Source organism: Acanthochromis polyacanthus, chromosome 2 (genome assembly GCF_021347895.1).
Source record: "Acanthochromis polyacanthus isolate Apoly-LR-REF ecotype Palm Island chromosome 2, KAUST_Apoly_ChrSc, whole genome shotgun sequence".
Lineage (NCBI taxonomy): Eukaryota > Metazoa > Chordata > Actinopteri > Pomacentridae > Acanthochromis > Acanthochromis polyacanthus.
The window spans coordinates 25,294,107-25,317,035 of record NC_067114.1 but is presented as its reverse complement, the minus strand read 5'-3'; the positions used below and the strand labels follow the sequence as shown (position 1 = coordinate 25,317,035).

Here is a 22,929-nt window from a genome sequence, read left to right as displayed (position 1 = left end):
TGGTAGAAGTTCACCAGGATCGTTGCAGACAAGTTGATTTTTTTCAGTCTCCTCAGTAAAAAGAGCCTGATCTACAGTGGCAAATAACTCTTCTTACTGCTGCTTAAGTTAAGTGGTGAGTACATGAGGAGTAGGTACACTAATATCTGTATTAATTATCATGACTATTTCGACCCCTTCTAAGTCCATTTAAGTGATAAATCATGCAGCAATCTGCTCTTACAGGCAATGAAATGTGAAACAGATCTCTCATGAAATTGCTTTCGCAGTTGATTCCCATCTAGAAATTGTTCTGATGATGTGAATTTGTAAGTCTAAAATGGAAAAATGTAGCTAATCAGATTTAGCAATAAAAATCAGGGCATCATCTGCTTAAAGTGAACATGAATTTGATCTTGTATTTGAAAATATAAGACATCAATTTTCCGATGAAGTAACATCCACTAACAGTCACATTTCATTGTGAACTGAGTGATTTCATCAAACTGAAGAAAATCTTGTGATATGACTGAAAGCATGAATGTAATTCTGTCTTGAGATCCTTTTTCATGCAGCAAAATAATGACCCTAATGAGTTGTTTTGTTTGTACATATTCTATCACTTAGTGGATGAACATTGTGAAGACATTTGTGTGATGGGCCCAAAGTGAAGAAATGAGCTTTTAGTCATTTTGAGTGCATTTGGTTTTCGAGAAGGACATCAGAGTTGGTCGACACAATTTTTCACATATCCTGTTGTGTCTATTGTTATTTAAACATTCCTATTCATTTTGAATTCTCTTTATGGAACACAACTCCACATGTTTAAGAAACATTTTGTGAAGTTTTAGGGAGGGTTAGATTTTATATGTGCTGATGGTGAAGATTTCTTTTGTTAATCTATGATTTTCATGTTTTCTTTTGAAAAGAGTAGAAATGAAATAACTTTAATCCAGCGCGAAGCCGAGGTCAAAGGTCATTAAAGAAACTTCTTATTTTGTGAACCAGGTCAAATCCTCTGATTCTTTGTAAAGTAAATAAATAAGCAGAGCTCAAATCCGATAATGACATGGAACTACAATGTCACATGAAGAGATGGTGAGAAGATGTGAAGGAGAAAGTCCTGTGACTTACATGAAGACAGAAAATCTATTGTCAGTAGCTCCTCTTCATTCGTGTGTGTGTGTGTGTGTGTGTGTGCGTGCATGCATGCATGTGTGTGTGTGTTCAGTGAACTGGAGCAGTCACGTCAGTTTCTGTTCAGTGTGACTGAGGGAAGTTTTTGTACGACGCTTTTTCACTGTGTCAACGAATGCTGAATGTTGATGGAGAATAAACCCATACAGTAATAAACTGCAGCATCTTCAGTCTGGACTCCACTGATGGTCAGACTGAAGTCAGAGTTTGATCTTCTGCCTGTAAAACGATCTGGAATCCCTGATGCTCAAGTGCTAATGTCATAAATGAGCAGTTTAGGAACTCCTCCATCCCTCTGCTGGTACCATGACAAGTAGTTACTGTAAATGTTCCAAAAGGTCTTACAGCTGATGGTGACAGAACCTCCCAGAGCAGAGCTCACTGCTCCAGGCTGAGTCACTGTGGTCTGTCCTCTGGACTCTGAGGATTCAGAGACACAAACAGAAAGCAGCATCATGGTTCTGTGGGCTTCATTTCAGAGGGATGGATGTTGATAGAGGAGAGGAGTCTGATTCTCTGGACTTTACCTGTGAAGCAGCAGCAGAGGAGAGTCCAGATGAGGACGCAGATCAGAGTCATGTTTTTGATGAGGAGGATTTCTGTGTCTTCTGTTGTCATGGAGGACAGCTGTCAGTCCTCCAGAGTTGAAGTGTCAGGACTATAAAGTCTCCCAGAGCACTGGAGCATGGTGCTGCTGATGCAAAGTGGCTCTCTATGGAAATGTGTGACTGACTCCAGCAGAGACTTGGATCACTGTGATGATGCTGATTATCAATGAATCAATCACTTGCTCAGATAATTAATGTTAAAGTTTTTGACAAATATTTACATAAATATTAGATATTAAATTCAACTGTACAATTATGATTTCTTCGATGTATTTGTAACAATTCATATGTTGTAAAATATTTTATATAGTTCTACCATTTCATCAACAAAAAAATCTGCAGAATTTAACTATAAATTAATAAAATATTTCTATATTCAAAATACAAATGTAATCTCAGGTCACTTGTATTCACTGTGTTATTTCCAGTTTTGATATCAGATGACAAAATGATACAAACAGCAAATCATGTAGTTGAGTTTGTTTGTTTCAGAGTCAGAGAGCCGTGTCTCTTTACAGTCAGAGGTTTTTGTACGACGCCTCAATCAGCTTGTATCACTGTGGTGGACTTTTGGTGGAGGAACCAGACTGGATGTTGGAAGTAAGTTTGTACTGTATTTAATACTAAATATGTCATTTTAAAAAAACTTGTTTAGAAACCATTTTTTATGGTTTGGAGCAGAGAAAAGTGGATTTTTTTAAAATCAAAATAATTTTTAGTATTAATATTTTCATTTGTCCTGGGACAAGGTACGTTTTATCGGACAAGGTACGTTTTATCCGTTTGTTTCCTGGCTATAAAAGACACAAGCAGAAACAAAAAAATCAAGCCGTTTTTTCGTTTTGAGCAAAAAACAAAAAAACAGGAAACGGTTCGTTTTTTCGTTTTGAACAAAAAACAGGAAACGGTTCGTTTTTTCGTTTTTTCGTTTTCACCCCCAAAATGAAAATACGACTCAATATTCCGTTTCATTGGTGGGCGGGGCTTCGGAGCCTGCCAGTGCACAGTAAAGCTCCTGCCCATCACAATAAAGCTCTTGTGCTGGCATTCATAGACAGACTGACTTTCATTGTATTGCCTGCCCCCACTGCACTTCCCCTAACTCTAAATCAAAGCAAGTCGTGTGCACAGTAATGACAGTCATAACCAGTGGTGTAGTCTAGTTTTTTCTAGTCGGGAGGCAGGGAGCAGCCGGTTGACTGGTGCAGCTCCAGCGGCCGGGAAGGAAATGGGTCGGGGGTTCCAGGAGGGGGTCCGGGCGGAATGGGGGATCCGAGTGGGGAGGAGACCGGTGCCGAATGGGTTGGGGGGTTCAGGTGAGGGTTTCGGGTGGGTAAGTTCCCGGGCAGCTGGGTCTGGAAGAAGGCAGGAGAGAGATACGCTAGAAAAACGTCAAATTTTCAACAAACTTTCTGGAGGCTAGAGAGTGAACTGACAGCAAAGTCTATTTCAACAATCTGGCAGGGTGTGGAGTGTTGAGCCGGTACTTATTGCTTGGTGAGTAATCAGGATGATTTCTTCCAGCTGCCCGGGACTCGTGGAGGAGGTTGATTACCTGAGTGGAGACGGCTGTGAAGCCGAACTCCACTCAGGTGCAGTGCTGTGAGGGAAAGCAGAGGAAAAGGGATGGATGGGAGACAGGAGGCAAGACAGGGAGGAAAAGGATAAGGGAGGGGGTTTTGTTTGGGATGCCAGGTGGGGAGGGAATGAGGAGAGGACCCTGACAGTTGTAGACTCATGTCCCTCTTCTGCTAAGCCAGGGGTATTCAGCTAAAATTCAGAGAGGCCCAGTCAGCAAAGGTCCAGAACATCATAATGTCTAACTTGAGTTACTGTGATATATGCTGATGTAACCTGGTAGTTTTATTAGAGTCTGCCTGTAGTCAAAAACTGACCGTCAGATAAATTCAGTACGGTTCAAAAACATTTAGACATTTATTAATAAATAACTTATATGTAACTGTATATCTTAGAATAAAGTGCAGAACTTAAAAAAGCATGACTGAACAACCTGAATCAACTTCTATACATCACCAATTATGTAGGAGTTCAGGCATCCCACGTGATGCTACTCAGCCAATGATGTCGCTGAATTGCATCGCAGCTCTGCCTTCAAAAAGCAGCTGAGAGATGAGGGACAGAGAGGACTGTAGTGATGGAAGTTCGGCTCTTTTTTTAGAGAGCTTTTGGCACTGCTTCCAAAGAAAAGCCGGTTCTTTCGGCTCCCAAATGGCTCCTAATTTATTATTCTTTGTAGCCTCATATTTTATCCTAACCTGGCAAATATGAATCGTTTGTGTTTTGACAAACTCTTTTTCATTCAGTGTTTTTATGAGAAGCCTTATAATTGACTCATTTTGTACATTTGCTCTGTTACAAAAACAGGTATTCTTGCTTTTGTTTAATATTTCAACCAAACTTTTTTGCACAAAAAACAAATGAACAAAACTCTGCACATGAACCCACAGAACCAGAACAGAAACAGAACCAGACTCAGTATTCAAACAGTATAAATGTCCTCAGAGCAGGCTGACATTCAGAAAAATCAGATGGCTGAGCTTGGATGGGCTGATACATTTCTTCTTTCAGTGAATATCTGCCGTGTTTTTGAGAAGATTCTCTCAGATGGAAGAAGTTGTCTCTCCTCCATCACCTTCACCAGGTGGGGCAGACTGAGGCCTTGTCCTGCTCCAGCTCAGTGGGTCGTCTGCTGGTTGGATGAGGGGTTCCTCTAGATATGATCCTCCATTACCACATCAGCTGTAGGATTTCTCCTGAATCATCTCCTGTAGCTCTTCCATCAAAGAGGCTCCACACAGCAGAAGTTTGAGGTTCCTCCTCCACTTGGTCCTCTAATGGTGGAGGTGTCAGACTGCTGCTGCTGCTCTTATTCTCTGAAGTTTCTCATCAATAGCTCTGTTGCCACTGAAGGCAAGCTTCTTTAATCTAGGATCCAGTAACGTGTTTTCTGTGAGGACAGTGTTAAACTCCATACTCCATTAAATACGTTAGGAGTCGGCTCTTCAGATTCACTACAAAGCATCGGCTGTGAGAGTCGTATCTTTTGTGTCTTATACATCTCTAGAGGACAGACTGTGGTCACATGCTGACCATGTTTGGCTCAGCAAACAGCTGTAAGGCAGCTTTCTCAACTATGAACATAATCAAAATATGTTTTGAGAACGGCTCAAACAAGCAGCAGCTCAGTTCTCCCATTAAGCTGCAGAGATATTAGGGGAGTGATATGAGACAGACAAAAATGTAAAAGTGTTCAAATGTTTACATTTATGAGATTTATGTATTGTTAAAGATGTATAGAAGTTGATTCAGGTTGTTCAGTCATGCTTTTTTAAGTTCTGCACTTTATTCTAAGATATACAGTTACATATAAGTTATTTATTAATAAATGTCTAAATGTTTTTGAACCGTACTGAATTTATCTGACGGTCAGTTTTTGACTACAGGCAGACTCTAATAAAACTACCAGGTTACATCAGCATATATCACAGTAACTCAAGTTAGACATTATGATGTTCTGGACCTTTGCTGACTGGGCCTCTCTGAATTTTAGCTGAATACCCCTGGCTTAGCAGAAGAGGGACATGAGTCTACAACTGTCAGGGTCCTCTCCTCATTCCCTCCCCACCTGGCATCCCAAACAAAACCCCCTCCCTTATCCTTTTCCTCCCTGTCTTGCCTCCTGTCTCCCATCCATCCCTTTTCCTCTGCTTTCCCTCACAGCACTGCACCTGAGTGGAGTTCGGCTTCACAGCCGTCTCCACTCAGGTAATCAACCTCCTCCACGAGTCCCGGGCAGCTGGAAGAAATCATCCTGATTACTCACCAAGCAATAAGTACCGGCTCAACACTCCACACCCTGCCAGATTGTTGAAATAGACTTTGCTGTCAGTTCACTCTCTAGCCTCCAGAAAGTTTGTTGAAAATTTGACGTTTTTCTAGCGTATCTCTCTCCTGCCTTCTTCCAGACCCAGCTGCCCGGGAACTTACCCACCCGAAACCCTCACCTGAACCCCCCAACCCATTCGGCACCGGTCTCCTCCCCACTCGGATCCCCCATTCCGCCCGGACCCCCTCCTGGAACCCCCGACCCATTTCCTTCCCGGCCGCTGGAGCTGCACCAGTCAACCGGCTGCTCCCTGCCTCCCGGAGCTCCTCCCGGAACATCACCTGCGAGACGCCGTCTCTGCCCGGCCAGTCCAACACCTCGGCCCCCCGGATCGTCAGAGTGCTACGTCTCGTTCCCTCCGAACCCCTCCTCCTCCATCGAACTCTGAGCCCTTTGACGTCTGGCCGCCAGGGATCCCCCACAGCCATCTGCGACGCTCCGGTCCCGCCCGGACCTTGGACAACCGCCGATCCCCGTCCCCAGACCCACCCGGCCACATCCTCCCTCCACCAGCATCCCTGTTCCTGCATCCCGGTCTCTGCACTCCAGCCATATCCACCCCTGTACAATAAAACCCTTTTTCAACTTCTCCGGTTCTGGTATAGTGGCTCTCGGCTCGGGTCTGCCTAGCTAACACGTGACAACATCTTTTAATGACCCAACATCAGTCAGTGGAGAAAAAGAAAGCAAAGCTAAATGAAACTATTTCAGTGTTTTAATAAGCCTGTTGCTTGTCCTGTGAATACTGCCGCTTTAGGGAACACTACAGCTGGAGCTAAGGTTAAAGTTCAGGAAAGGGAGCCTGATGAAGAGGAAACATCAGCTCTAACTGATGGAAAGGAAACATCAGCTCTACCTGATAGCAGGAGGAGGAGCTGCTGACGCTATAATGTCTATAAGTATCTGATTGGTAGTTTGAAATAAAGGAGCTGCTGTGTGTGTGTGTGTACGCGTGAGTGCACGCGCACATATATGAGAACCTGACCTGGCTTTGGTTTTGTGAGGTTGGAGTATACCCACTAGAAAAAACTAGACTACACCACTGGTTATGACTGTCATTACTGTGTACACGACTTGCTTTGATTTAGAGTTAGGGGAAGTGCAGTGGGGGCAGGCAATACAATGAAAGTCAGTCTGTCTATGCCTGCCAGCGCAGGAGCTTTATTGTGATGGGCAGGAGCTTTATTGTGCACCGGTGGGCTCTGAAACCCCGCCCACCAATGAAACGAAATATGGAGTCGTATTTTCATTTTGGGGGTGAAAACGAAAAAACGAACCGTTTCCTCTTTTATTGTTTTTTGTTCAAAACGAAAAAACGAAAAAACAAACCGTTTTCTGTTTTTTTTGTTTTTTGCTCAAAATGAAAAAACGAAAAAACGGCTTGATTTTTTTGTTTCTGCTTGTGTCTTTTACAGCCAGGAATCAAACGGATAAAACGTACCTTGTCCGTACCTTGTCCCATACAACTTCATTCCTGCTATGCCTAGAATTATGAACTATTCAAAGAGTTTAAATATAACTAGACCGTTTCAATCTCAGATTTAAATCAATTTCAATGATGATCAACATACAGAACATTTTACGGTTGTTCGATGTTTTTCTTTATTTGTTTCTACTAAATATTTGAAGGTAATGTTTAGTTCAGACTTTTGGTGATGGTAATTATAACTGTTATTGTTAAAGTTTCAACATCTGCTGGTTTTATTTCCAGAGCAGTTTGACATATTTCTGATCAAACTGTGAGATGATTCTCTCTGAGCTGATTTACATGAGAGCTTTCTTAAAGGGAACTGAAACAATGTGTGAGTGAGTGACTGCTGGAGCAGAAAAAGCATCTGACAGAAACTCCTTCAAGGACTAAACCAACCGTCTCACAGTCAAGGTGTCCACGTGTGTGATGTTTGATTGACAGCTGTGTGCTCCCTGTCCTCTAAGCTGATTGGTGTCTCCTAGGTGATGTCCGTCCCACCCTGACGGTGCTGCCCCCCTCCAGTGAGGAGCTGCAGCAGGGGAAGGCCACGCTCATGTGCCTGGCCAACAAGGGCTTCCCCTCAGACTGGAGTCTGTCCTGGAAGGTGGACGGCAGCAGCAGCAGCAGCAGCAGCAGCAGCAGCAGCAGCATGAGCTGGGAGGAGAGCAGGAGCCCCGGGGTGCTGGAGAAGGACGGCCACTACAGCTGGAGCAGCACCCTGAGGCTCCCTGCAGACCAGTGGAGGAAGGTGGTCTCTGTGAGCTGTGAGGCCACCCAGGGCTCCCAGACTCCACTCTCAGAGGCACTGAGGAGAGACCAGTGTTCCCAGTCCTGACTCACTCACTGGGACTCTCATACTGGTCTCTGGACTCTGTTACTGCTCTCTGTTAGCTCTCTCTAATTCTCTCTTTTATATCTTTTTTCTTTGAATTATTTTTTTCAGACTAAACAAAGATTATAACAGCCATATCTTCCTCTTCATAATGATACAGTTCATGTTTTCATGCAATAAAGCCATTTGTCTTTAAATCAAGTGTTTCAGTCTTTTTATTTAATCAAACATCTTAAGATTTCATAATCTACATCAATTTAAGAAATAAATAATTATTATGAAATACACTGTATTTTATAAAATTATCCTTTTGTTTTCAGACAACCCCAGTCTCATGGCCAAATGTGAAATACCTACGTTTGTCCACAGAACAAAACGTAACAGTCTCACAATAAAGGTCTGAAAATTGTAAAATGTTTACGTTTTTTTCTCCCTATTATTTTCTATTGGCCTGACGACAGGTCACGCGACTGCTTGCTGCGGGCCTCTCAAAATGAAAACATGGCAGCCTTTCCTTTCATTCTCAGTGGAAAATGCATTATTTCAAGACAGTTTGGACTTAAAAAAGCATTTTGGTGACATTTCTAGCGAAAAATATACATTTTAATTTCACAATATTCGTTCAGTTCTTGTGTATGATCTTTGGTTTGTTTGTTATTACGATTAATCTTTCACGTCTCTGAACGGAAATGTTACATTGTTACGTTTTCCACAGTTGCTGTGGTGGTTGCTAAGGAAGCGTCCACGGGCTAAACCAAACGGCGTAGGCCTATATGTTATTGTATTTATTCGTTACATTGTGTCGTTATCTGAGCTCTTAACATATTTGTGTAGTTACTGACGATATCTATTGTTAACCTTTGCTGCTGTCTGCTTCCTGTCCGTGGTCGGGAAAACACAGGGAAGAACTCCGTGCAGCACCTGCGGCACCTTTCTTCTTCGGTGGTGTCTGTGTAAAACAATGTCCAACATGCAAACAGCACACCTAGCGCCATGAAGCACAAAATGCAGGTGTAAATCAATGACATCTTACAATTACAATGTCCTGTCTTTTAACTAATAAAGACACACATATAAAGAACTTTACATCAGTGTTTGTATATATCTATGTCTCCAACGGGCAGCTTCACTCTTCAGCCCAATGACACGGTCAAGTATAACGCTGTGCGGACACGTTCATATGATTGGCTGAACAGTACACCCACCCCATGTGGGGTGAGTTTTTGTGATTGGCTGAAAGGAGGGAGACATCTGATTGGCTACAGAAACTTCCGTGTTGAAAAAAAATGCATTTGTGGATCGAGCTGACGGCAGAGCAGTCTCAAAAAAGATTCACACACAAAAGCAGTTTGTGAATCCAGAAATACATTTGTGAACTTTCTTAATTTATTTGTGGATTGCAGTTTACATTTGTGAATCCCAGTTCACATGTGTGAATTCTTCTGTGTGCATTTGTGAATTATGAGACTGTTCTAACTCCATAAACACAAATGTTTTCAGTCTACAGCAAAAATAATAAGAGTGTCCTCAATGTTTCAATAATGTTAGAGGGAATTATATCTATATAAATTGTCTGGGATATTGCCCACTTTTTTTAAATAACAGTTTTAAAGTTTTAATGTGCCTCTGAAAATAAAAGATAATTTCATACAATACAGTGTATTTCATGATATTTAATCATTACTTAAATTGATGTAGATTATGAAACATTAAGATGTTTGTTTAAAAAAAGACTGTGAAACTCTTGATTTAAAGACAAAAGGCTTTATTGCATGAAAACATGAACTGTATCATTATGAAGAGGAAGATATGGCTGTTATAATCTCTGTTTGGTCTGAAAAATGAATTCAAAGAAAAAAGATATAAAAGAGAGAATTGGAGAGAGCAAAGAGAGAGCAGTAACAGAGTCAGACCAGTATGAGAGTCCCAGTGAGTGAGTCAGGACTGGGAACACTGGTCTCTCCTCAGTGTCTCTGAGAGTGGAGTCTGGGAGCCCTGGGTGGCCTCACAGCTCACAGAGACCACCTTCCTCCACTGGTCTGCAGGGAGCCTCAGGGTGCTGCTCCAGCTGTAGTGGCCGTCCTTCTCCAGCACCCCGGGGCTCCTGCTCTCCTCCCAGCTCATGCTGCTGCTGCTGCTGCTGCTGCCGTCCACCTTCCAGGACAGACTCCAGTCTGAGGGGAAGCCCTTGTTGGCCAGGCACATGAGCGTGGCCTTCCCCTGCTGCAGCTCCTCACTGGAGGGGGGCAGCACCGTCAGGGTGGGACGGACATCACCTAGGAGACACCAATCAGCTTAGAGGACAGGGAGCACACAGCTGTCAATCAAACATCACACATGTGGACACCTTGACTGTGAGACGGTTGGTTTAGTCCTTGAAGGAGTTTCTGTCAGATGCTTTTTCTGCTCCAGCAGTCACTCACTCACACATTGTTTCAGTTCCCTTTAAGAAAGCTCTCATGTAAATCAGCTCAGAGAGAATCATCTCACAGTTTGATCAGAAATATGTCAAAGTGCTCTGGAACTAAAACCAGCAGATGTTGAAACTTTAACAAGAAGAGTTTTAAATACTGTCACCAAAAATCTGAACGAAGCATTACCTTTTAAATATTTTGCAGAGACAAGTAAAGAAAAACACCTAACAAACGTAAAATATTCTGCATTTTCATCATCATTTAACTTGATTTTAAATTGATTTCTAAACTGTACAGCTTCACTTAATAAAAGTGAATAGTTTATTCTTCTAGTCACAGCAGAAATAAAGGTTTATGTTTTCTAGATTTTAAATCATTATATTTTAATCTGAAATTCAGTGAGGACATGAAGTTTAGAAAAGCTGATCTGAGTTAATTTTCACGAGGACAATAAAACATTCATGTGAAACATGTGGTACATTAAGAAAATATGCGTTTCTCTCAAATAGTGAAAATGGTCAAAAATGGTTTCTAAACAAGTTCTTTACAATAACATATTTAGTGTTAAATAAAGTACAAACTTACTTCCAACATCCAGTCTGGTTCAGAGCTCTCTGACTGTCAGATTGAACTAAACCTACAAACCCTCAACATTCAACCATTAAATCAGAAATCATGGTTTGTCCTCCGAACCATCCTGATGTTTTAAAATCATTGTGATAAATTTTTAAATTTACATTTTTAAAATGAACTTGTCTCTTGCTGCAAAACTATTTGTTAACATAAAAAGGAGTTTATTTTTCCTGCCACGATGAATAGAGAAATATAGACAGGAAAAGAAGAATATCACCTAAATTTAAACAACTTTATTTTGACTTACTTCCAACATCCAGTCTGGTTCCTCCACCAAAAGTCCACCACAGTGATACAACCTGATTGAGGCGTCGTACAAAAACCTCTGACTGTAGAGACACACGGCTCTCTGACTGTCAGACTGAAATAAACCCACAACCCCTCAACATTCAGCCAGTAAAATAGAAATAATGATTTGTCTCTGGACCATGCTGATGTTTGAGATTGATTGTAATATTTTTTTCAAATTTTAATTTTAAAAATGAACATTGTCTCTTGCTGCAAAGCTATTTGTTAGCAAATTTAATCTTAACATGAAGTCTATTTTTCATGCCATGAGGAATAGAAGAGTACAGACAAGAAAAGAAGAATATTACCTAAATTAAAACAACTTAGACTGAACTTACTTCCAACATCCAGTCTGGTTCCTCCACCAAAAGTCCACCACAGTGATACAACCTGATTGAGGCGTCGTACAAAAACCTCTGACTGTAGAGAGACACGGCTCTCTGACTCTGAAACAAACAAACTCAACTCCATGATTTGCTGTTTGTATCATTTTGTCAATTGGTATCAAACTCAGTGAATATAAGTGACCAGAGATTACATTTTTATTTTTAACATAGAAAATTTTGGTAAATGTATAGTTGAATTCTGCAATTTCTTTTGATATTATGTGAGAACAGTACAAAAATGTTTCCAGAAAAAAATACACAGAAGAAAGTGTAGACAGACCCCCTTGCTTATCTGCTAATCAACTCTAAGAAAAATATTTTACTGAAAAAGTTTTTTTTAATAAAAATTGATAGGGTAAATCCTCAACAGTAAAGTTAAATCCAATGTCTAATATCTGTGAAAATATTTATCTAAACTATCCCATCAATTATCTGATCAAATGATTGATTCACTGATAATCAGCATCATCACACATTTCCATAGAGAGCCACTTTGCATCAGCAGCACCATGCTCCAGTGCTCTGGGAGACTTTATAGTCCTGACACTTCAACTCTGGAGGACTGACAGCTGTCCTCCATGACAACAGAAGACACAGAAATCCTCCCCATCAAAAACATGACTCTGATCTGCGTCCTCATCTGGACTCTCCTCTGCTGCTGCTTCACAGGTAAAGTCCAGAGAATCAGACTCCTCTCCTCTATCAACATCCATCCCTCTGAAATGAAGCCCACAGAAACATGATGCTGCTTTCTGTTTGTGTCTCTGAATCCTCAGAGTCCAGAGGACAGACCACAGTGACTCAGCCTGGAGCAGTGAGCTCTGCTCTGGGAGGTTCTGTCACCATCAGCTGTAAAACCAGTCGCAATGTTGATTCAAACTACCTTTCATGGTATCAACAGAGAGATGGAGGAGTTCCTAAAATGCTCATTTACTCCGCCAGCACTCGAGCATCAGGGATTCCAGATCGTTTTACAGGCAGAGGATCAAACTCTGACTTCAGTCTGACCATCAGTGGAGTCCAGACTGAAGATGCTGCAGTTTATTACTGTATGGGTTTATTCTACATCAACAGTCAGTATTCGTTCACACAGTGAAAAAGCGTCGTACAAAAACCTCCCTCAGTCAGACTGAACAGAAAGTGAAGTGACTGAAACACTTCACTGAACACCCCCACACACACACCCCCACACACACAGAGTTTCAACAAAACGACTAAGCATTTTATCGTTCTTTTCTTCCGATAAATGACAATAAATTCTCCGTGTTGATGTAAATCACACAACTTTGTCCATCACACACACCACACACCTAACTCATGCCCACATGAGGGAAAGAGGAAAGGAAGGAAAGGGAGAGCTGTCAGCGAAGAAGAGGCAGAGGTGGAAGGACAATATGTGGACACATCATCAACAAAAACCTTCCTGGCCAATGACAACCAAAATAAAACAGACACACCCTTCAACTGTCAGAAAATATGATGTTAAATATGTAAAAAAAAAAAAAAAGAAGTTAAATCAACTGGGACCATAAAATAACAAGTGAGCCTCTTTATATAACTTTATCTACTGAATCAGTACAGTGTCTGCATATGCACAGTATAAACCTGTAAAATTAAACATTGTCTCTGACATAGAGATCAATAACTCACTGACAACACACTCAAATTCTGTTTTTCTCACTGGAAAGACCAACTGACTTGCGGTGGAACTCTCAGTCAAATCACATGATCTTCCTCAGCAGATGGAGTTGTCAGTTTGTTAATGAAGTGCAGATGTTCACACTGATTTAAAATGTAGAAACTTGTAATACACATGTAAAAACTTCATCTGCTAAGGAAGATCTTGTAATTTGATCCAAAACTCAGTTACTGATTATTTTTTGTTGTCAAACATTAATTTTCTGTTTTATTTTTGAAATCATCATAGATGAGAAGTTCTTAAAGTGCAGCATGAAGACCTTCAGTAAACTCACTCACTGATCACAGCTGTTGCTACATGGACTCGAGATAAAGAAATCTGTCTGACTGTGACAGAAGCAGAGTGGAAGCAGTACTGAAGCATAATCAGTGTTGGGCAAGCTACTTGGCAACTATAATGAGCTAAGCTACCAGCTACTCCGTGTTAAATCAAGCACTGTGTTTTTCTATCATTGTGGGGACACACCATTGACCCCCATTCATATCTAACCCCTAACCCTTACCCTTACCCTAACCTTAACCAAACCCTAACCCTAACCAAAACAATGGCTAACCCTAAAGAAACGTTTTTGCACTTTTACTTTTTTCAGTAACAACACCATGGCCAAGAAAACACTGTTTAAACTTGTGGGGGCCGCAATGAGGTCCCCACAAGTGACATACTTTTCGGTTTTCCTACAGTTGTGGGGACTTTTGGTCCCCACAATGTAGCAAAAGCTAAAACACACATACACACACACACACACACACACACACACACACACATACACACACACACACACACACACACACACACACACACACACACACACACACACACACGCACAAATCAGGATGACCTACTGACGATAAATTCTCTGTCTTCATGTCACATAACTTTCTCTATCACTGCTTCTTCATGTAGCATGGTGGTTCCATGTCATTAATAGTCATATAAACTTTGCTTATTTATTTATTTTTCAAATAATTAAAGGATCTGACTTGGGTCATATAATAAGAAAAGTTTTTTTAATGACCTTTGACCTCAGCTTCACTCTGGATTACAGTTATTTCATCTCTATTCTTTTTTAAAGAAAACATGAAAATCACAGATCAAAAAAGAAATCTCCACCGTCAGCACATATAAAATCTTTCCATCTTCTCAAAATTTAAAAAAAACTTTATCTCAAACATGTAGAGTTGCATTACGTAAGGAGAGTTCAAAATGAACAGGAATATTAAAAAGCAGTAGATGCAAGAGCATGCGTGAAAAACTGTATAGACCTACTTAAAACTGATGAATGACAACTCTGATGTCCTTGAAAATCAAATGCACTCAGACTAAAAGCTCATTTCTTCACTTTGGCCACATCAAACAAAGTTTTTCTAAATGTTCATCCACTAACTGGTAAGATTTGTAAAGACAAGATGAGACAGAATTATATTCATCCTTTCAGTCATATCACAAGATCTTCTTCAGTTTGATGAAATCACCCAGTTCACAATGAAAAGGGACTGTTAATGGATGTTTTTTTTCTTCATAGGAAAACTGATATATTTTATTATATAATTTCAAATGCAAGATCAAATTCATGTTCACTTGAAGCAGATGATAAACTGTCATTTCTAAATCTGATCATTTACATTGTTCTGTTTAGATTTGTATGTTCACATGGTCAAAATAATTTCTATCCAGGAAATTACAACAGATATTCATGTACCTATTCCTCAAGTACTGAATACTTAACTAAAACAGCAATAAGAAGAGTTAAGATGATGACAGAGGAAGCGGATTCTTCACTGCAGCTCTGGTTTCAACACATTAACTGGAGTATATTTGCCACTCTAGGCTCTCACACAGACATAGATATTTTCTGTACCTCCATTCTGGATTACAATAACACCAACATCAACAGGGTCAGCACCTTCAAACCAATCACAACGTTCCCATATCAGTCCACCTATTCCTGAAGGCACAAAACAAATCGTTAAGTACATTGCTGACCCAGCCACGAGTTCGAGGAAGGAATGTCCTTTATCCTTCAGATGCAGGTGAAGAGCTGAATCTTGTCCTGAGGAGTTGCTCTCCTGTGTTTGAGCCATACACTTGTGAAGCTGTTGTTTAGTCTCTCCTGTGTACTAATCTGTGCACTCGTGTCTGCACTGGATTGCAAATACAGTGTTGCTCTGCTTGTTTGTTGGTGCTTTTGGGTGAACCAGTTCATGTCTCAGGGTGTTGCTGTGTCTGAAGTTCACTAGCTTGTTGTGTTTCGAGAAAGTCCCTTTTAGTTTGTTAGATAGTCCAGCTACATAAAGAGTCATAATGTTGTTCCTCCTGATCTTCCTTTCTTCTTTGCTTCTCTTGTTAACTTGATGTTGTTGTCCACCACGTTAATGTGCTCCACATATGTGAACCAGTGACTGGGATTTGTTCCCTTTAAATAGCTTATTGCTCCTTTATTCACTTCTTCCATCTACAGGTTGGCCAGAATGGGTGACACTGAAAGACCATGCACAGCTATGCTTCTGTCTGTGGAAACCTTGATTGTACTTAAGTTAGGATTGTCTCCGAGTACCTCTCATGCGCCTTCAACACCTTAACTCTGATCAAGAATTCTCTTCTTTCTGAGGAGACTTGCCTCCAAAGATCCTGGTGAACATCTACCATTGCACCATCCAGAGCATCTTGAGCAGCTGCATCACAGTCTGATACTGGAACTGCTCTGTTTCACACTGGAGAGCTTAGCAGAGGGAGATGAAAACTGTCCAACGTGTCATCAGTACTCCACTCCCCCCATCAAGACTGCGCATCACCAATGGTACCTGTGAAGCAGCATCATCAAGGACACCTGGAAACAGTCTGCTGGCCCTCCTTCCATCTTGGAGGTGCTACGAAAATCTCTGTTCCAGGACCAGCAGACTCAGGAACAGCTTCCTCTCCTCAGCTCTCACTTTACTGACCTCTGCATGCCCCAAACACTCCTCACCCCCTTCACATTCCCTCCTCCATCTTCCATGGACAGCCAGCACTTCCCCCAACACCCACCTTCCATGTTCACCCCAGACTTCAAACTGTGTACAAACTGTATGTCTCTTCATCCTTATACCATACACACTGTGTATAGTGTTCATACTGTGTCTATACCGCATATATGCACCATCTCATGTCCCATACATTGTTCATACTGTTTATAGTGGTCATACTATGAATCCTGCATGTACAATCCCCTCCAAAAATATTGGAACAGTGAGGCAATCCCTTTATTTTTGCTGTAGACTGAAAACAATTGAGTTTCACATCAAATGATCAATATGAGACAAGAGATCAACATTTTAACTTTTATTTCTAGGTATTTACCTCTGGATCTGATTTACAACTTAGAAGAGAGCATTATTTGTAACAGGCATTCACATTTTTAGGTGAGCAAAAATATTGGAACAGATAGACTTAAAACAGATTCAAGTGAATAAGATTTAATGTTTATTTTCAAATCCTTTGCTTGCAATCATAGAATCACGCCTGTGACCACTGACATTACCAAACTGTTGCATTCCTCTTTTGTGATGCTTTTCTAGGCTTTCACAACAGCGCCTTTCAGTTGTTGTTGTTTTTTTTGGTTGGGGGGGGCGCTTACTCTCTTCAGTCTCCCTTTGAGCAGGCAGAATGCAGTACTATAGAGCTCCGGACGTCACGTGACTCCGTTTGTTTACGCCGCCATGTTGGCAGGAAACTCCGCTTCAAAATGAATGGCGCTGGTAGAAAATTTACGCCGTCTGAGTTTACTTTTCATTTTAAATCAGACGATATTATAAAATGTACAAACAAACTGGACAAACTAAACATATCCGATCCATATCATGCCCCTTGTATCTTATTTAAGAATCTTGAGGCGGTCGGCGCGGACCTTTTACCGGACCTGCGGTACCCTGACATCTACAATTACCTGATAAATTTTCCTTCATCCTACTCCGGTGAATCTCTTAAAGCGTATAAAAGCCTTGAGGGGTATAAATGGACACAGGCTAACTTTGTCACCGGGATTCAGATCTGGAGTCTTCCTGCGAAGGATATTGCTGTCGTCACTGGGAGGGTAAGTGTAGCTTAAACCATACAGGTTTAGTAATTGCAGATGTTTCAAAATCTCTTAGTTGACTTAACATGAAACATATCAGCATCATATTGCTAGAAATTACGCGATCAGATATAAAGCTTAGGAAACGGATTCTGTACCTGATACAAAGTGGTCGCTACATAAGCGGAATCCGTTGCCTGCGGGTTTCCACCGCTCCGTTTTCTTCTGCTCGCTTCTTGCGCGTTTTATGGCAGTGATCCACCTCTGTCGTCTTTCAGGATCTTTGGGAATCCGATAAAATACTCTCCCCTTTGCTCGTCCTCGGCTGTTCTGGCATCCCGGGGCGCAACAACTGTCCACCATATCTCTGATGTCGACGCTGAAGAACGTTTAGGAGTTAGCTGGCAGTAGTTTAAACAGCGCGCCTTCCTGCCAATATGGCGGTGTTTTGATTTCGACTGTTGCATGGCGGGATTGTGTGACGTCATCTCCCGGAGCTCTATTGGGTTTAAGTCTAGAGACTGACTTTGCCAATCTAAAACCTTCCACTTCTTGCCCCTGATGAACTCCTTTGTTGTTTTGGCAGTGTGTTTTGGGTCATTGTTTTGCTGTACAATGAAGCATTCACCAACCAGTGTGATTGCATATTTCCTGAAATTGGCAGACAAAATGTTTCTGTCCACTTCTGACTTCATTTTGCTGCTTCCATCATGTATTATATATTCAGTAAAGATTAATGAGCTGTCCCAGAAGAAGCCATGTATGCACAAGCCATGACATTACTTCCACTGTGTTTCCCAGATGAGCATTAAGTTTGGGACCATGAGCATATCCTTTCTTTCTCCAAATTTTAGTCTTTCCATCACCTTGGTAAAGGTTCATCTTTTTCTCATCAGTCCATAAAATTTTGTCACAGAATTTCTGAGGCTCATCTCTGCACTTTTTTTTTTTTTCAAATTCCAGCCTGGCCATCCTATTCTTCTTGCTAATGAGTGGTTTGCATCTTCTGGTGTAGTGTGGCAGCCTGTACATCTTAATAGTTCATATGATGTACAGAAATAGTAGTTTTACTAATTTGTTTTGTCCCACCACTATTATTTTTTTCTGTATTAGCAGAATCTGAAAGGCCTTGTGTCACACCTAAAAATAATCCTAAGTAATTTTAAGACGATACTCATTTTCATCAGTAGGAGTCAGTATTGGCTCTGTAGTGTGAGATATTTGCGCTGTTTTCCTGGCATACAAGGAAGTAATCCCAGTCGTAAACGTAAGAGTAGTCAAGATAGCAGCAAAGAGAGCCAATACTCATCAGAAACTGTATTTCTTCTGTATTTGCAGGTGAGGAAAGTGCACAAGTGCCATATATATATATATATATATATATTTGTGTTACATTTATCTTAAAATTGTGGTGCCGCATTTTATGTTTACAATGTGATTAGAGTCAGAAAAGAAGGAAGCTAACTATCGCTAACATAGGCCAATCAGCATGCTGTAGCTGTAGCCTCATGGCAAGAAACAATGCATAGTGGCAATGCACAGTGAAGAGGGTGACCATAACAAACACTCTCATTACTTTCATGTGCATCAAGATTGTGTTTAGTAGTTTGTAAGAGTATGTAATATAGCCCACTTCTAGGGTAGCAGTTGTTTTGCGAGCCTGTCCTCATAGAAAAAACGACCACATCGGTCGTCTGTACACCACCGTATTACGACCGAGTGTTACGTTTTAAGCGACCTCTAGCGGTTGAGTAAATATCGACACTCCGGTGTTTTAGCTGAAACGTCACCATGAACAAACTTTTACCTAACACTATCCCTAACCCTAACCCTAACCCTAACCCTAAACCCGTGTTGCAAAAGTGAGGAAAAAGACGTTTCGCGAGGGAAAAGCGTTGTTCCCCATAGGGGCGTTAACGTAAATACGCTCTCACGGGTCGTATTCCGGTGCATGTTACATACGACCTGTGTGGTCATATGAGTTTGAGGACTTGTTGTGTTTTGCATATGTTGTGTTCAGTAACTGACCTAATGTTAAGCAGTTATAATTGGTTGTTCATTTGGTACATATATACATTGTGTTCGGTGGCCATTGTGACATTAAAAACTGTTTATATACAGTCAATATAATTAATTGATATTAGATGAAAAACACATAAATATTGTGTCCAGCAGCAGATTTAAGAGTGACCTGATGATACAAGAAGCTGAAATTTGGAGTTAGTGGTTAGGCTGCATGTGTCATGTATTGTTATTGTGTGTTTATTTAGATTTAGGACAGTAGTTACGTGATGTTACAATATTAAATTTGGCTGTTATTCTAGCGTACAACGAAGTAAGCCCAGTTGTGAACACGAGGAGTCAAGATAGCAGCAAAGAGAGCCAATACTCATCAGAAACTCTATTTCTTCTGCATTTGCAGAATGTTTATGTGCAATCAAAGTCACTGGCACCTGGATGGACACTGTCATCACTGTACACGTGTAACAGTATCCTATGTGCTTTTGTTCATGAAGTCTTCTGCGAACAGTAGATTGTGGTACCTTCATTCCTGCCCTCTGGAGGTTGTTGCTGATGCCACTAACAGTTGTTTTCGAGTCGTCCTTTACAGCTCTCACAATGTTTCTGTTGTCAACTGTTGCTGTTTTCATTGGTCTACCTGTTCGACAACTCTTACAACAGCAGTTTCTTTCTTCATCTGGACAGTCCAAATGGTTGTACTGGCTACGATCAATGTTTGTTCAGTGGCTGTGATTGATTTCTCATCTTCTCTCAGCTTCACAAGTGCTTGTTTTTCATTCATAGACAGCTCTCTGGTTTTCATGTTGGCTGCACCTCTAACTATAGATGCAGTCTAAATCTGAAATTGAACATAGACATGGAGTGGTATTTATTGTTTCAATATTTAATGTAATAGGACACACCAGGGCAAAACAACACACCTGCCAGTCACATGTTCCAATACTTTTTCTCACATAAAAATGGTTGGGTTCAAACAAAAGGTGCTATCTTCTAGGGTGTGTATCAGAACCAGATATAAATACTTGGAAATAAAAGCTGAAATGTTTATCTCTTGTCTCAAATTCATCATTTGAAATTAAATCCAAATGTTTTCAGTCTACAGCAAAAATAATGAAAGTGACCTCACTGTTTCAATACTTTTGGAAGGGATTGTATCTATATAAATTCTCTGGGATATTCCCCACTTTATTACTACCAGTTTTAATGTACCTCTGAAAACAAAAGGATAATTTTGTACAATACAGTGTATTCCATAATAATTATTTATTTGTTAAATTGATGTAGATTATGAAATCTTAAGATGTTTGATTAAATAAAAAGACTGAAACACTTCATTTGAAGACAAAAGGCTTTATTGCATGGAAACATGAAGTGTATCATTATGAAGAGGAAGATATGGCTGTTCTAATCTTTTTTAGTTTGAAAAAAACAAATTAAAAAAACAATTTAAAAAAGTTATAAAAGAGAGAATTAGAGAGAGCAAACAGAGAGCAGTAACAGAGTCAGACCAGTATGAGAGTCCCAGTGAGTGAGTCAGGACTGGGAACACTGGTCTCTCCTCAGTGTCTCTGAGAGTGGAGTCTGGGAGCCCTGGGTGGCCTCACAGCTCACAGAGACCACCTTCCTCCACTGGTCTGCAGGGAGCCTCAGGGTGCTGCTCCAGCTGTAGTGGCCGTCCTTCTCCAGCACCCCGGGGCTCCTGCTCTCCTCCCAGCTCATGCTGCTGCTGCTGCTGCTGCTGCTGCTGCCGTCCACCTTCCAGGACAGACTCCAGTCTGAGGGGAAGCCCTTGTTGGCCAGGCACATGAGCGTGGCCTTCCCCTGCTGCAGCTCCTCACTGGAGGGGGGCAGCACCGTCAGGGTGGGACGGACATCACCTAGGAGACACCAATCAGCTTAGAGGACAGGGAGCACACAGCTGTCAATCAAACATCACACACGTGGACACCTTGACTGTGAGACGGTTGGTTTAGTCCTTGAAGGAGTTTCTGTCAGATGCTTTTTCTGCTCCAGCAGTCACACACTCACACATTGTTTCAGTTCCCTTTAAGAAAGCTCTCATGTAAATCAGCTGAGAGAGAATCATCTCACAGTTTGATCAGAAATATGTCAAAGTGCTCTGGAAATAAAACCAGCAGATGTGGAAACTTTGACAATAAAAGTTATAATTACAGCTTTCAAAAGTCTGAATTAAACATGACTTTCAAACATTTAGTAGAAACAAAGAAAAACACCAAACAAATAAAATGTTCTATTTTTTGGTCATCTTTTAACAGTATTTCACATTGAAAGTGAACTGTTTATCATCCTAATCCGAAGAAAGCGTTTTGTTTTCTAGATTATATATCATTAATTTCCAGACTGAAATTAAATGTGGACTTGAAGTTTACAAAGATGATCAGAATTCAGCTCAATGTGGACAAATAAAAACATTATTACTAAATTTGAGGTTCATTTACAAATCCGCTTTTCTCTGCTTCAAACCATCAAAAACAGTTTCTTAACAAGCTTTTTTTCAATAACATATTTAGTATTAAACACATAAACTTACTTCGAACAACATCCAGTCTGGTTCCTCCACCAAAAGTCCACCACAGTGATACAACCTGATTGAGGCGTCGTACAAAAACCTCTGACTGTAGAGAGACACGGCTCTCTGACTCTGAAACAAACAAACTCAACTACATGATTTGCTGTTTGTATCATTTTGTCATCTGATATCAAAACTGGAAATTACATGCAACAAGTGACCAGATTACACTTCTATTTTAAATATATACATCTTTTAGCCTATAGTTGAATTCTCTCATTTTTTAATGTAATGATAAAACCATATGAAGATGTTTTACAAAACATGAATTGCTAAAAAATACATAGAAGAAAACATAGTAAACTTGAATCCAGTATCTAATATCTATGTCAATATTTGGCTAAAAATTCTCCATCAGTTCCATTGAAAATCAGCCTCATCACAGTGATCCAAGTCTCTGCTGGAGTCAGTCACACATTTCCATAGAGAGCCACTTTGCATCAGCAGCACCATGCTCCAGTGCTCTGGGAGACTTTATAGTCCTGACACTTCAACTCTGGATGACTGAAAGCTGTCCTCCATGACAACAGAAGACACAGAAATTTTCCTCATCAAAAACATGACTCTGATCTGCGTCCTCATCTGGACTCTCCTCTGCTGCTGCTTCACAGGTAAAGTCCAGAGAATCAGACTCCTCTCCTCTATCAACATCCATTCCTCTGAAATGAAGCCCACAGAACCATGATGCTGCTTTCTGTTTGTGTCTCTGAATCCTCAGAGTCCAGAGGAATGACCACAGTGACTCAGTCTGGAGCAGTGAGCTCTGCTCTGGGAGGTTCTGTCACCATCAGCTGTAAGACCAGCCGGAACATTTATAGTGACAACTTGTCATGGTACCAACAGAGGGATGGA

General features: G+C 40.9%; 1 long non-coding RNA gene and 3 gene segments (V, D, J or C); 2 read left to right on the top strand and 2 right to left on the bottom strand.

The window, feature by feature from the left end:
• Window positions 1–22,929, top strand: part of LOC110972317 (immunoglobulin kappa light chain-like) — a 238,184-nt gene that overhangs the window by 17,502 nt on the left and 197,753 nt on the right. Inside the window, 2 exon segments of the C gene segment in view lie at window positions 2,343–2,384; window positions 7,645–7,766. Of these exon segments, the coding sequence occupies window positions 2,343–2,384; window positions 7,645–7,766 (164 nt within the window).
• LOC127531763 (uncharacterized) lies at window positions 5,290–6,280 on the top strand. Its single transcript, XR_007938848.1, has 2 exons — window positions 5,290–5,689; window positions 5,771–6,280. It is a non-coding gene; the product is annotated as an uncharacterized LOC127531763 (long non-coding RNA).
• LOC127531756 (Ig kappa-b4 chain C region-like) lies at window positions 9,761–11,395 on the bottom strand. The segment is given in 2 exon segments: window positions 9,761–10,270; window positions 11,289–11,395. A coding segment is annotated over 1 exon segment (267 nt).
• The window catches only part of LOC127531752 (Ig kappa-b4 chain C region-like), a 112,452-nt gene continuing 110,428 nt past the window's right edge, over window positions 20,906–22,929 (bottom strand). The window contains 1 exon segment of the C gene segment in view: window positions 20,906–21,364. Within this exon segment, the coding sequence occupies window positions 21,021–21,293 (273 nt within the window).